Source organism: Elephas maximus, chromosome 11 (assembly GCF_024166365.1).
Source record: "Elephas maximus indicus isolate mEleMax1 chromosome 11, mEleMax1 primary haplotype, whole genome shotgun sequence".
Lineage (NCBI taxonomy): Eukaryota > Metazoa > Chordata > Mammalia > Proboscidea > Elephantidae > Elephas > Elephas maximus.
Window position 1 is genome coordinate 109,794,454 of NC_064829.1, and position 13,524 is coordinate 109,807,977.

Here is a 13,524-nt window from a genome sequence, read left to right on the forward strand (position 1 = left end):
TAGCCTCAGGGTTTCAGGGCCCGGGGGCCTCGGGAAGAAAGCGACCATGCCAGGCTCCGCCCCTTCTCCGCTGTCCAATGGCTTCCCTGGAGTTGAGAGGCGGGGGTGGGCGGGGCCAGAGTGTTGGTAAACGCTGAGCCACGTGCAGCCGCCAGACGCAGCGCCGGGAGATGGGCGCGTGCGTACTGGATGGGTAGCTTGTACGCAGGCGCGCATGGCTGGGCGGAAGCTACAGTGGCGGACTGCACGTGGAATCCCAAGTGATGGAGGGGGCGATGCAGGTAGACACCCAGATCCGTACTGAGCCTGGGGCTGAGGCTGGCCCCGGGGGCCCCGGCTGCAGCCTCCGACACTTTGCCTGCGAACAAAATCTGCTGTCCAGGCCGGATGGCTCAGCCTCTTTCCTGCAAGGTAAGAACCCAGGTCAATACTGCCCGGGAAGAGTTCGCGCATGCGGTGTTTGTTTTTGGCGGGGGACGGCTACAGTGTACCGTGCAACGAGGAGTCCCTTTTCCCCACGATACTAGCTGGTAAGTGTCTCCCTTGTATTGTGTCTCCCGCGTGGATACTGGTTAGGCCGGGATAGATCTCTCCCTCCCGACTAGAAGTGGGAAGGTATCTCCACCCTCGTAAATACTTTGCAGGATGAGGGAAGGGCAGTCCTCCCCATAAGAATGAATACTCCAAAATAGGGAAAACTTTCTCATGGGGTAAGTAACTCCCTGTAATAGATTCGTCCTTCCTCACCCCACACACAGCCCGGGTCCATATATTCCAGGCTGAGGCAAACCTCCCATCTGTATAAATACCCCATAGACTGGCAGATCACCACCACGAGCTAGACCGTAGCTGTGGCAGCCTTTTATCCTAATAATTACTGCTGGGTTAAGAAAGATCTCCTTCATCCCAGCTCCACCAATTGTGTCAACACCCCTTTGACTGGGATACACATATCTGCATATGAGTAAAGATTGGGGCGAGTTATAGTTATTGGACGAATATTTTTTTCCTTGAGCTAAATACTTCTTAAGTTAGGCCTGACTCCCTGACCAAAACTGATTAAAAAAAAAAAAATCCCTGCTCTCATAGGGTTTACATTCTAGTGGGGGAGACAAACAATAAATAAGAATAATAAGTAAAACATATAGTAAAATGCTATAAAAATAAAGTAGGGAAGGGGAATAGAGTGTGCTGCAGAGGACTAGAATCTTAAATAGGATGGTCAGAGAAGGCCTCACTGAGGAGGTGACATTTGAATAAAGACCTGAAGGAGGCAAGGGAACAAACCTGAAGATCTCAGGAGGAAGAGTATACCAGGCATGGGGAACAGCAAGGACAAAGGCCCTGAGACAAGACCTTGTTTGAGGAACAGTCAGGAGGCCAATGTGGCTGGAGCAGCAAGTGGAGAGGAGTTAGTGGGAGAGGGGGTCAGAGGGTGGTAAGGAGAATTGCTGATGATATAAGGTCTAGAGAGTGAGATGGGAGCCATTGGAGGCTTTGAGTGAAGGAGTGCCATGGTCTGAATATATGAACAGTATCACTCTAGCTGCTTGCTCTGTTGACTGGAGGGAGCATAGTAGGGAGGAGGTGGTGATGGCTCAGACCAGGGTGGAAGCAGTGAGAGCCTAGATGCATTTTGAAGGTAAAAACCAACAGTATTTGCAGATGATTTGGTTTGGAGATACTAGAAAAAGAATCAGGGAGGTTTGAAAGCCACTGTTCTAGTCAAGCTTTGGGCTTTTCTCCAGATCAGCTGTGACAACAGAAGATAAGTTCAGTCTGGAACGTTATGTTTGCAATACCAGGAGTCCCTGGGTGGAGCAAACGGTTAAATGCTGTGCTACTAACTGAAAAGTTGGGGTTCAAGTCCACCCAGAGGCACTCAGAAGAAAGGCCTGGTTTTCTGCTTCTGAAAAGTCAGCCACTGTAAACCCTATGGAGCACAGTTCTACCCTGACCCGCCTGGGCTCGCCATGAGTTGAAATCAACTCGACTGGTTTGGGGGTTTTGGTATTAAACATCAGAGTGGAAATGTGCAATGGGCAGTTGTTGATACAATTCTGGAATTCAGAGGAGAGAGCCAAGTTGGGCATATACGCTTTGGAATCCTCTGGCTGTAGATGGTGTTTAAAGCAATCGATTGGATGAATCACTCCTGAAATGAGTAGAGATAGAAATGGGAAGAGGTCCTGGACTAAGCCCTGGTCTTCAGCTTTGAGAGTTCATGGACATGTGAGGAATTAGCAAAAGAGACTGAGAAGGAGCAGCCTGTGAGGTAGGAGAAAAACCCGGAGAGGGGGCGGACCTGGAGCCAAGAGAAGAACGTGTTTGAGAAGTAACGGTAGACAGCCTTGTTGGTCCTACTGAGAGGCTGGGCCACGCGAGCACAGGAGACCTATGGGTTTGGCAGTTTGGAGGTTCGGGAAGGTGACTCTGCCAAGGACTGCTTTAGTGGAAGGATGGGGTCCAAAGCTTTGTTATTCGGTCAAGGAGAAGAGGAGGAAGAGACAGGGAGTGAAGGCAAGTCTTGGGGAGTTTTACTGTAAGAGCATCAGATAAATGGGGCTGTGGTTGAAGATGGGAGTCCCCGGGTAACACAAATCATTCACGCTCTCAGCTGCTAACCGAAAGGTTAGACTTTTGAGTCCACCCAGAGGTGCCTCAGAAGAAAGGCCTGGTGACCTGCTTCCCCAAAATCAGCCACTGAAAACCCTGTGGAGCACAGTTCTACTTGCCATGAGTCAGGACCAACTCCACAGCATCTGGTTTGTTTGGGTTTTTTTTTTTTTTTTTGGTGAAAGTTGAATGTGCGGTGGAAGGAGGAGAGAATCGCAGGAGCTGGGTTGCTTGAGGGAGCCCTGGGGGGCATGGTGGTTAAACCACTTGGCTGCCAACCAAAAGGTTGGCGGTTCGAACCTACCAGTTGCTCTGCGGGAGAAAGATGTGGAAGATTTACAGCCTTGAAAACCCTGTGGGGAGGTTCTCCTCTGTCCTGTAGGGTCGCAGTGAGTTGGAATCAGCGTGACAGCAGTGGATTTTTAGGAGCTGCGTAAGAAGGTGCAGGGGGGCACAGGCAGGATATCCAGAGTAACGGGCATGAAGACCTTCCCCGAGGATCTAGCCTACTCCCCTAACAAACACCTTCATGGCTCCCCTTGGAGTAGATTTCCTGGATCCAAGAACACCTCCCCTCTGAAGGGTGAAGTGGGTTTCCCGGGAAGAGAGTCCCTTGACTGTGTGGCACCTCCTCCTCCTCAATCCCAATAAAAATAGCCCCGACCTGGGGACCTTCCCAGGCTGAGCCCTCTTGCTGAATTTAGATAAAGTCTCTTACTACCACCAGTTACCTTGGAGTCGATTCCAACCCATGGCGAGCCCGTGTGTGTCAGAGGAGAACTGTGCTCCGTTGGGTTGATTTTTCAGAAGTAGATGGCCAGGACTTTCTCCCACAGCGTCTCTGGGTAGACTCAGACGTCCAGCCTTTCAGCTAACAGCTGAGCACATTAACCATCTGCCTCCCTCAGGGACTCCTGAAGTCTCTTAGAGCTTAAGAAATAAGCAGAAAGGCAGCTCCTCCTTCATCCTAAAACCCCAAAGCCACAGGATCCTGGGGCAAGGGGAGTCCTTGCAGACCCTCGAAATTATGGTTGGCATCCCTGGCAAGGTTGTTAAAGTTGCTGAGTCCCAGAACCCGCCCCACACCTACTAAGGCTGGCCGTCTCCATTTTGGGTTAATTCCTGTGATTCTGGTGCAGATCAATGTTTAAAGGAGCTGTGGTTGAGCACCATGTGTTCACACTACAGGCTGCAGCCCTGGCTGCACATTAGAATCTCCTGGAAAACTTTGAGAAGCCCAGGGCCCGAGCCCCACCCCTCAACAGCCTGGGCATCAGTATCTTCCAAAGCTCCCCAGTGATCCCATGGTGCAGCTGCGGTTCAGAACCTCTGTGTCACTGGGTTGCAACCAGCATTCTTTTTTAAGAGTAGGAAGTACCGGGCAGAGTACATCCACAGGTGGTAACGGCAAGAGTCGTTTTGTGACTCCTTTGCTCTTTATGTTGTTGTTAGGTGCCATCGAGTCAGTTCTGATTCATAAAGACCCTGTGTACAACAGAATGAAACACTGCCTGGTCCTGTGCCATCCTCACAATCGTTGTTATGCTTGAGCCCGTTGTTGGGGCCACTGTGTCAACCCATCTCCTCAGGGGTCTTCCTCTATTTCACTGACCCTCTGCTTTACCAAGCTTGATGTCCTTGTCTAGGGACCGATCCCTCCTGGTAACATGTCCAAAGTATGTGAGACGTCTCACCATCCTGGCTTCTAAGGAGCATTCTGGCTGTACTTCTTCCAAGACAGATTTGTTTGTTCTTTTACCAGTCCATGGTACATTTAATATTCTTTGCCAACCCTGTAATACAAAGGCATCAATCGTTCTTCAGTCTTCCTTACTCATCGTCCAGCTTTCGCATGCATACGAGGCAACTGAAACCATGGCTTGGGTCAGGTGCACCTTAGTCTTCAAGGTGGTATCTTTGCTTTTTAACACTTTAAAGAGGTCTTTTGCAGCAGATTTGCCTAATGCAATGTGTCTTTTGATTTTTTGACTGCTGCTTTCATGGGTGTTGATTGTGGATCCAAGTAAAATGAAATCCTTGGCAACCTCAGTCTTTCTCTGTTTATCATGATGCTGCTTATTGGTCTGGTTGTGAGGAATTTAGTTTTCTTTATGTTGAGGTATAATGCATGCTGAAGGCTGTGGTCTTTGATCTTCATCAGTAAATGCTTCAAGTCCTCTTCACTTTCAGAAAGGAAGGTTGTGTCACCTGCATAACACAGGTTGTTAACGAGTCTTCCTTCAATCCTGATGCCCCATTCTTCTTCGTATCGTCCAGCTTCTTGGATTATTGGCTCAGTGTACAGATTGAATGGGTATGGTGAAAGGATACAACCTTACTTCCTTTATAGACACACATATATTTATGTGTGATTTGGGGTCATGCTGTAAAATGGGAGTTGCGGTCAGAAAAGTTTGGGGCCACTTTTCTAGTCCAACTCTCTCATTTTGCTGACAGGTAAAGCCGAGGCCCAAAGAAGAAAACAGATTGACCCAAGGTTACACAGCTAGGCTGAGGCAGAGAGAACTGGAATCCAGACTTTTTATTTTGTACGTCTTAACTTCGCTCTCTTACCTTGGTCACACTCACTTTGGGGAAATAATCAGAAATCAGTGTCCAGCCCAAATATTTATCCCTTTCTTAGATGTCTCAACAACTACTGCAGAGTTTGGGGACAAATGCCTGAAGGAAGAGAGCTGGACTGGGGAAGCTTTGGAAGGAGACGTTGAGACTAGCTGCAATAAGAGGAACATAGGTTAGCTCTCAGGAAGAGCTTCCCATAAAGTTAATCCTATTATCTAAAGTGTATTTCGTACTCCCATGGCCATCTGTCAGTTTGACATACTGTGCATGATGGTGCAAGTTGCTATGGTACGGGAAGCTACACCACCAGTATTTCAAATACCAGCAGGGTTGCCCATGGTGACAGGTTTTAGCAAAGCTTCCAGACTAAGACTAGGAACACAGGCCTGGCAATCTACTTCCAAAAATTAGCCATTGAAAACCCTGCGGATTACATCAGAATATTGCCTGATACAGTGCTAGGAGATGAGTTCCCTAGGTTGGAAGGGACTCAGAATACCCAGTGGTCATACCAGTGGACGCAAACATAACAGCGATCGTGAAGATGGCGCAAGACTGAACAGTATTTCATTCTTTTGTACATGCTTTTGGCCATGAGTCAGAGCCAACTCAACAGCAGCTAACAACATTGCAAACTCACCACGTACCGGGCAGTGTTCTGAGTCTCTCACATGGACTATTTCATCCTCACAAGAATGTGATGAGGGATGTACAGTGAAACCTGTGAGAGCCAGAACTCAACAGGACTGTCTTCTTCCAGGTCTTGTAAATTTTCTGCCTTTGACAGGTTGTTGTTGCCACGTGCCGTCGAGTCAGTTCCAACTCATAGCGACCCTATGTCCAACAGAACGAAACACTGCCTGGATCTGTGTCATCCTCACAGTTACTGTTATGGTTGAGCCCATTGTTGCAGCCACTGTGTTAATCCATGTTGTCAGAGGTCCTCCTTCTTCTTTTTCGCTGAGCCTCTACCAAGTATGATGTCCTTCTCCAGGGACTGGTCCTACCTGATAAGACGTCCAAAGTCTGTGAGACATAGTCTCACTGTCTTCACTTCTAAGGACCATTCTGGCTGTACTTCTTAGAAGACAGATTTGTTCCTTCTAGCAGTCCATGGTATATTCTTCGCCAACACCATAATTCAAAGGCGTCAATTCTTCTTCAGTCTTCCTTATTTGTTGTCCAGCTTTCGCATGCATATGAGGTGACTGAAAACACCATGCCTTGGGTCAGGCGCACCTTAGTCCTTAAAGTGATATCTTTGTTTTTTAACATACTTTAAAGAGATCTTTCGCAGCAGATTTGGCCAACGCAGTGCGTCATTTGGTTTCTTGACTGCTGCTTCCATGGGTGTTGATTGTGGATCTCTCCTTTTAGTGAGAAATATTTGAGTTTTCCTTCACTGACAGGTTTCCGCCTGACACAGATTCTGCCTTTCGCAGGTTTTACTGTACTGTCATTTTCCCGGTTTTACAGATGAGGAAGTGGAGACAGAGAGGTGGAATGAGAGCTCAGAGAAATCACTGCCCACAAATGGCGGGCCAGGTTGGGGGCGAGCAGGGCACTCCAGCCATCTGGCTCCGTGCCCACCCTGTTAAGCACCCGCATTGGGCCCCAGAAGCAGGGAAGGTGTGGGTGAGGCCTCCCCTGCTGTCTCCCCAGGTGATACCTCCGTCCTGGCGGGTGTGTACGGGCCAGCGGAGGTGAAGATCAGCAAGGAGATCTTCAACAAGGCCACACTGGAAGTGCTCCTGAGGCCGAAGACCGGGCTGCCAGGTGACCAGGCCCAGCAGGACCTTTGAACAGCCCCCACCCGCCTCCTGTCTTGCTGCCGCCCCCCAGCTCCACTCCCCTATCTTCTCTGTGGAGCAACTTTCTCTTTGTCCAGCTGTATCTCTGGGTCTCAGTTTCCGTACTTTTTTCTCTTCAGCTCCCCATTTTTCCCTCTCTATCCCCCGCCCCTCCTCTTTCCTGGTCCCACCTACCCTTCTTTCCATTGCCCTGCCTTTCCCTCCGCTTTGGCTCCGTCTTCCTTACTCGGGGCTGGGCCCACTGGAAGACATGGGAACCCCAGATTTCCTCCCCTCAGGTGACTCCCTCAGTGAACCTGGAGGTGGGGGACCCCCCCATGGGGGGTTGTGCAGTGTCCCTGGCTGGGGCTGCAGGCCCTTTCCAGAGGGCTGAGGGGTCGGAAGGAAGGTGAGCATGCAGAAGGGAAGAGCCTCACTCCCACCCTGCACTCCCCCAGGCGTAGCGGAGAAGAGCAGGGAGCGGCTGATCAGAAACACATGCGAGGCTGTGGTTCTGGGGGCGCTGCACCCCCGCACCTCCATCACCGTGGTGCTGCAGGTCATCAGCGATGCTGGCTCTGTATCCTTTCCTCTGGGTCACCTCCTCCAGGAAGCTCTCTAGAATCTCCTCAGGTGTGCTCCTTGCCAATAGACATGTCCGCTCCCTCTGCTAGCCAGAAAACCTCCAAATGTCTGACACATAGCAACTCACTGAAGAAGAACAGCAAACACAGGTAGAGTGCTTACCATGTGCCAGACCCTGTTCTGAGTGCCTCACACATACTAACTCAGTTAATCCTCACGACAGGTCTACGAAATAGATGTCATTTTCCAGACGAGGAGACTGAGGCACAGCAAAGTCACACATCTCTTAAGGGGTAGAGCCAGGACTCAAGCCCAGAGACCCTGGCAGATGGGCATTCTTAGGTTCCTGTGTTTCAGGTGAGGAAAATGAGGCCTAAAGAAGGGAAGTCGCTTGCCCACGGTCACACAGCTAGAAGGCAGCAGAGGCAGAACTCAAGCTCAGGCCTGTCTGACTCCTGTGCCTGTGCCATTGACCTTGACTTTGTATTTAATTTGGGTTTGAGGCTCCAAGCGCTGGGGAGGCTTGAGCAAGTAGAGCTCTTGGAGCAGGAACTTTCTCCGGAAGGGTCCCTACAGTTTGGAAAGAGAGGCTAAGAGTGAGGACCAGAAAGTGGCACTTCCCGAGGAGTGCCATCGGTGCATGGCCCTGCATTGGGCAGGCCCCTTATAAGTGGGAGGGAGAGAAGAGCTGTATGACCCGCATTTTACAGAGAAAAACTAGAGCTCAGAGGGGATGGGACAGCGGGTCAGAGGCAGAGCTGGAACTGACAGATTCTAAAGCTAGGACTCCTAATCTGTGCTAGATGTGGAGAAGGAAGACAGTTGAGGAAACTGAGGCAGAACCTGCTGCCTGATTCCAGGCCTTCCACTGTGCTATGGCTGCACCCCTGCCCTGGACTGTGACTTCCCCAAGGATAAGAATGATGGCTCTTCCCTCCATTGCCCTGCCGGCTCCATCACCTGGTATTGGCCGCCTGCTACATCCCCAAGCTCTGGGTCTGGCTTTGCCAGTTCCTCCCAGCCTGACTTTGGAAGGTTTCTTCTCCTCTCGGATCCTCAGCGTCCCCAAAGATGCTGGGCACATACCTTCCATACCTACTTGTTTAAGTATCATTATGATTCCCATTTAACAGGAGGAAATTGAGGCTTAGGGAGGGTAAGTCACTTGCTCGAGGTTCCACAGCTGAGAAGTGGCAAAGCTTGGTCTGGAACCCAGGGTTATTTGATCTCATTCCTTTTTTTTTTTAATTCACGTTTTTATTAGTGAGAGTGAACGTTTTCTGTGGTTACCATTTATACGTCTACTTTTTAAAATTATCTGTTAGGCACTTCATTTTTTCCAGCATAGGGTCAGTCCGTTTCATACTAAATTACTACAACTCAGCATAAAAGCATGTAACTCTTGCTTATAACATCTAGAAATTTTTAATTTTTATGTTGTCAAATCAGTCAACTTCTTCCTTTGTGATTTTTCCACTACTTTTATGCTTAGAAAATCTTTTCCCATTCCAGAACCAATACTTTTAACCACTCTGCCATACTGTCTTTCTGTGATCAATTAGTGATGTCTGCCACAAGCACCACCAGGGTGCATGGAGGCAAGAACTATATTCTGCTGGCCAGCCCTACAGTTGAAACTTTCTTTAACTGCTCCCTGTGGTTCTCAGCTTCTGGCCTGTTGCCTGAATGCTGCGTGCATGGCACTGGTGGATGCAGGCGTGCCCATGCGGGCCCTCTTCTGTGGGGTTACCTGTGCCCTGGACGCTGATGGGAATCTCGTGCTGGACCCCACAGTCAAGCAAGAAAAGGTAGGTGAAGACCAGGGTGGCTGAAGGGTTGTGGGCAAACAGCTTTCCCTATACTCTTCCTCTCAGCCTTACTTTTCTCCAGAACAGTTGGCTTGTTCCTCCTCAGTCCCAGTTGGTAAGCTCTGCTATATTCACCAGGTCCCATCCAACTGCAAGTTCTAGAAACCCAACTCAAACTACCATAAGCAAAAAGGAGATTTATTGGCTTTTATTACCAAGCTCAGAAAGAACAGGGGAGGCACTAGAACCAGAACCTCAAACACCTTTAGAATTTCCTTGCTTCATTTCTCATCCCTGGTTTTTTCTGCACATCAGCTTCATGCTCTCTGGCCAGCATCTGTCTTGAGCTTAGAACTGGCTCTTTGAGCTCCACGCTTCCATCTTAAGAGGCCCAAAAGCAAAGGGGTAGAGAAATGAGCATTCCCCATCAGCTCCAGTTCACAATGTCCTAGGGATCTGGTTGCTCTGAGCTATTTGTCCAGTGCTCTAATGGTCACATCCAGTCAGTAAAACAGAAACCACTCGGGGTATCTCACAGAGGGAATTTAATGCAGGGACTTGGTTACAACAGTGTTGGAAGAGCAAAAGGAAGAAGGTGTGATGTCCAGAGATTAAAGTGGCCCTGGGCTGAAGCCTGCAAGCCAACTCCTACCCTGTGCTGTTGGCACTATTGTCACACTCAGTTTTGGATGACAAAAGATGTCCTGCCTCTGCCCTGACTGCTGAAGTCTAGAACCCACCCACCTCCATGGCTGCTATGGCAACTGCCACACCATAAGCACCTGCCACTGTCAGAGCGAGGACCAGGATGCTTCTCTCTTCTGTCCTCCTTGCAGGCTCCCACCAGATTACTGGTAGAACCCAATCAGTCAACTTTTTCCTTTGTGATTTTCCCAGTACTTTTAAGCTTAGAAAACACTTTTTCCATTCCAGAACTCATACTTTCAGCCACTCTGCCATGTTGCCTCTCTGTGATCGATTAGTGGTGTCTGCCACAGGTACCAGCAGGGTGCATGGAGGCATAAATATATTCTGCTGGCCAGCCTTACAGTAGAAACTCTCCTTAACCAATCTGGGAAATACGGTTTGCTAATATTCAGCCCTTGCAGTACAGAGCATAGAAGGGCAGGTGGGAGGCTTAGAGGCACTAGGTAAATGACTGGCACCGTGGCTACCTCGATGGGCCAGGAAGACTGTGCTTGGAAATCCCCATCAGAACCAGGTGGTTGGAGTAAGGGGTATGGGGGGCAGTTCTCCTAAAGGGAAGGTAAAGAGCTGTTAGCCACAGAAGCAGTGAAGGGGTGGTGTGTAGACAAGAAATAGCTACACTCGATATATGGGCACCTGGCTGTGGGAAAGGTGAGATCTGGAGGTTAAGGCTCTGGGGCCTCCTCTTTGAGTCTGATTTTTCTGAGGGAGAGTCCCAGATCACTCACCACCTTCTATCCTGTCTGTAGGAGGCCCGGGCGATCCTGACCTTTGCCCTTGACAGTGTGGAATGGAAGCTGCTGATGTCTACCACCAAGGGACTCTACACCAATGCTGAGGTACCAGCATGGATGGGTGGGGGAACCAGAATCTTCCTTTCCACGCTGACGTGAGGTCTTTTATCCCAGCTTTGTCCTGGACCCTGGAAGGTTTAAGGAGTCCCCCTTTTCTCTGTATCCTTGTCTGTAAAAAGAGGGCATTTTCCAACTTTTTAACTACAGAAACCTTTGTGGAAAATGAAATCTTAAAGGGAAGCCCAAGTTATGAGATAGGAGAAAAGAGAAGTAGCTCAGTTTTGAAATCTGGAGTTGGCGGGGAGGGCATCTGAAGGCTCCCCAGCTTCCAGTTAGAGTGGTACGCCACCCCTGGATTCTCGGTCTTCAAGGAACAGAGCTCAGAAAGTGTTGGGCCAGTTGGTCCCTAACAGCATTTCCAACCTGGACCTCCTATGAACCTAGGAATATGTGGCATTAAAGATTTGAGGGTCCCTGATTTCCATGGCTATTAAGACATTTTGGGCTCAAAGAAACCATGGCTCTCAAATTCCAGAGACTTTAAAATTCAGTGACCTCTAAGGGTCATTGGCTCTAAGAAATTGGGGTCTCAAAGCTGCCAGGATGTCTAATTCCTTTGGTCGAAGGTCCTGTAGCTCCCAGAATCAGATTCCAGAAGCCCACACCATCTTTTTCTCCTCCTCTTCCCCTCGAAGAGCTGAGGAAGTGGGAAATAAAGAGGAGGAGAAAAAAAAAAACATTGCCATCAAGCCATCTCCAACTCAAAGTGACCTCATGTGTGTCTGAGTTGAAGTGTGCTCCACAGGGTTTTCAATGGCTGGTGTTTTGGAAGTAGACCACCAGGCCTGTCTTCTGGGACGCTATGGGCACTCGAACCTCCAACCGCGGTTGGCAGCTGAGCGTCTTAACTGTATGCATTATCCGAGGCCTCCGAAAATAAGGAAATGCACTTGAAATCCCTTCCCCACCTGCATCACCTGGGGGAGGTGATAGGTTTGGAGGTTCTGAGAATCAAGTAAGGTTGGGGGCCTCTTGGGTCATTGGGCTCTGTGGTGTGTGGGTCCGGGTGGGGCCCCAGCGCTGATCCGTCTCTCCCCCTCCCAGCTCCAGCAGTGTCTAGCTGCAGCTCAGGCTGCCTCGCAACAGGTCTTCCGCTTCTTCCGGGAATCGCTGCAGAGGCGTTACTCCAAGAGCTGAGGCAGGCAGGGCCGGGCCCTCCTGCTGCCACTACCACAACCTCCAGTGTAAAATAAACTGGCTGCCCAGCCTGGCCTCTCTGTCGTGTGTGCTCTTGTAAGGCAATGGTCCTGTAGCAGTGGGGACTCCTGGAAGGTACAGGAACAGAGGTCGGCCTCTGATAGGCTGAGACAGACCAGGTGTAGCCCCCAGGCCTGGGAAGCAGGGGCACACTGACCCTCCAAGGATCACACTGATAAGAGCTCACACTTACTGGATGAATTAATCAGTACGCATTCATTCCTACAAACACCTGTTGAGCACCTACTGTGGGCAGGCCCTCTTAGGACCCAGGTCCCAAATTCAGGGAATAGTGGAGAGATGGACAAATAAAATTGGTGTTTATCAGACAAAGGTAAATGCTATGAAAAAATGAAAGTGAGGAAGCAGGGTATGGAAGAGTTGGTTGGGGGAATGCAGGCTTAATGCATGGTCAGGGAGCCCTCCCAGAGAATCCCCAAAGGAGGGAAGGAGCAAGCACACAGATATGTGGGGGGAAGACTCGCATTCAGGCCAGAGGCCGGTGTGGCTGGAGGAGAGTGAGCGAGGGCAGGGCACCTCAGAGAAGAATCTGTTTACAACCACTTCCCTAATCCTCCCAAGAACCCTGTGAGGGGGGGTTGCTATTAGAGCCCCCATTTCACAGATGAGGAGCAGGCGCCTGAAGTCACCAGCTCGTCAGAGGTGGGCCTGGGTTCTCCTCAGGCAGTCCTGTTCCAGAGCCCTCACAGTTCAAGCAGACAGAACCCGGGGAGGCGGACATTCCCACACTCGCACACATTCGGGGCTGTGGTTCCCCATCTGTGAATGGAAGGGGTTGCTACTCTTGGTTCTCAAGTGGGGTGGAGGCACTCCTGAAGGGCATTTGGGAACGGGGGTGCAGCTTTAGTTGCCATTTGCTGTCCCCTGACCCAGGTTTTTAGTGGGAATCCTTCAGGGAGTGACTAGCCCGCAATTGGGCCTCCTGGTCAGAGGATCCCATAGGGACCTGACTTTGGGGGGAGGGGTTTATGATGAAAATGCTGTCACCCATCTGTCTGTTGTACCTTGGTGGCTTGCTTGGTGCTGTGATGCTGGAAGCTATGACTGACAGGTTTCAGCAGAGCTTCCAGACAAAGACTAGGAAGAAAGGCCTGGAAATCTTCCAGAAATCACCAGTGAAAACCTTATGGATCACAACAGAGCAATGACTGACTTGCTTGCTTTGGACACATGTCATCTGGAGGGATCAGTCGCTAGAGGAGGATATCTCACCCTTGGTGAGGTGGTGTCTTAGGCTGGGTTCTCCAGAGAACAATACCAGTGAAAAAACCCTTTGCTGTCAAGTCTATTCTAACTCATAGCTACCCTGTGGGACAGAGTAGAACTGCCCCACAGGGTTTCTAAGCAGTGGCTGATGGATTT

General features: G+C 49.9%; 1 protein-coding gene across 2 annotated transcripts; it reads left to right on the top strand.

Moving 5' to 3' along the window:
• Positions 1 to 168: 168 nt before the first annotated feature.
• EXOSC5 (exosome component 5) lies at positions 169 to 12,174 on the top strand. Of its 2 annotated transcripts, none has more exons than XM_049902298.1 (6): positions 169 to 411; positions 6,862 to 6,975; positions 7,448 to 7,569; positions 9,242 to 9,382; positions 10,840 to 10,929; positions 11,989 to 12,174. In XM_049902298.1, exons 1-6 carry the CDS (start codon positions 264 to 266, stop codon positions 12,079 to 12,081), a joined length of 708 nt encoding a protein of 235 aa, XP_049758255.1. In that variant the 5' UTR covers positions 169 to 263; the 3' UTR covers positions 12,082 to 12,174. The 2 variants fall into 2 exon arrangements, with proteins under 2 accessions (XP_049758255.1, XP_049758256.1); XM_049902299.1 differs by lacking the exon at positions 11,989 to 12,174 and adding an exon at positions 11,690 to 11,976.
• Positions 12,175 to 13,524: the final 1,350 nt, after the last annotated feature.

What these genes read in the sequence shown, in the direction of transcription:
- EXOSC5 (XM_049902298.1), top strand. Translation starts at nt 264, where the DNA reads ATGGAGGGGGCGATGCAGGTAGACACCCAGATCCGTACTGAGCCTGGG. An exon ending in CTCAGCCTCTTTCCTGCAAG is followed by an intron (nt 412 to 6,861) that starts GTAAGAACCCAG and finishes CTGTCTCCCCAG; the next exon opens with GTGATACCTCCGTCCTGGCG. An exon ending in TCATCAGCGATGCTGGCTCT is followed by an intron (nt 7,570 to 9,241) that starts GTATCCTTTCCT and finishes TGTGGTTCTCAG; the next exon opens with CTTCTGGCCTGTTGCCTGAA.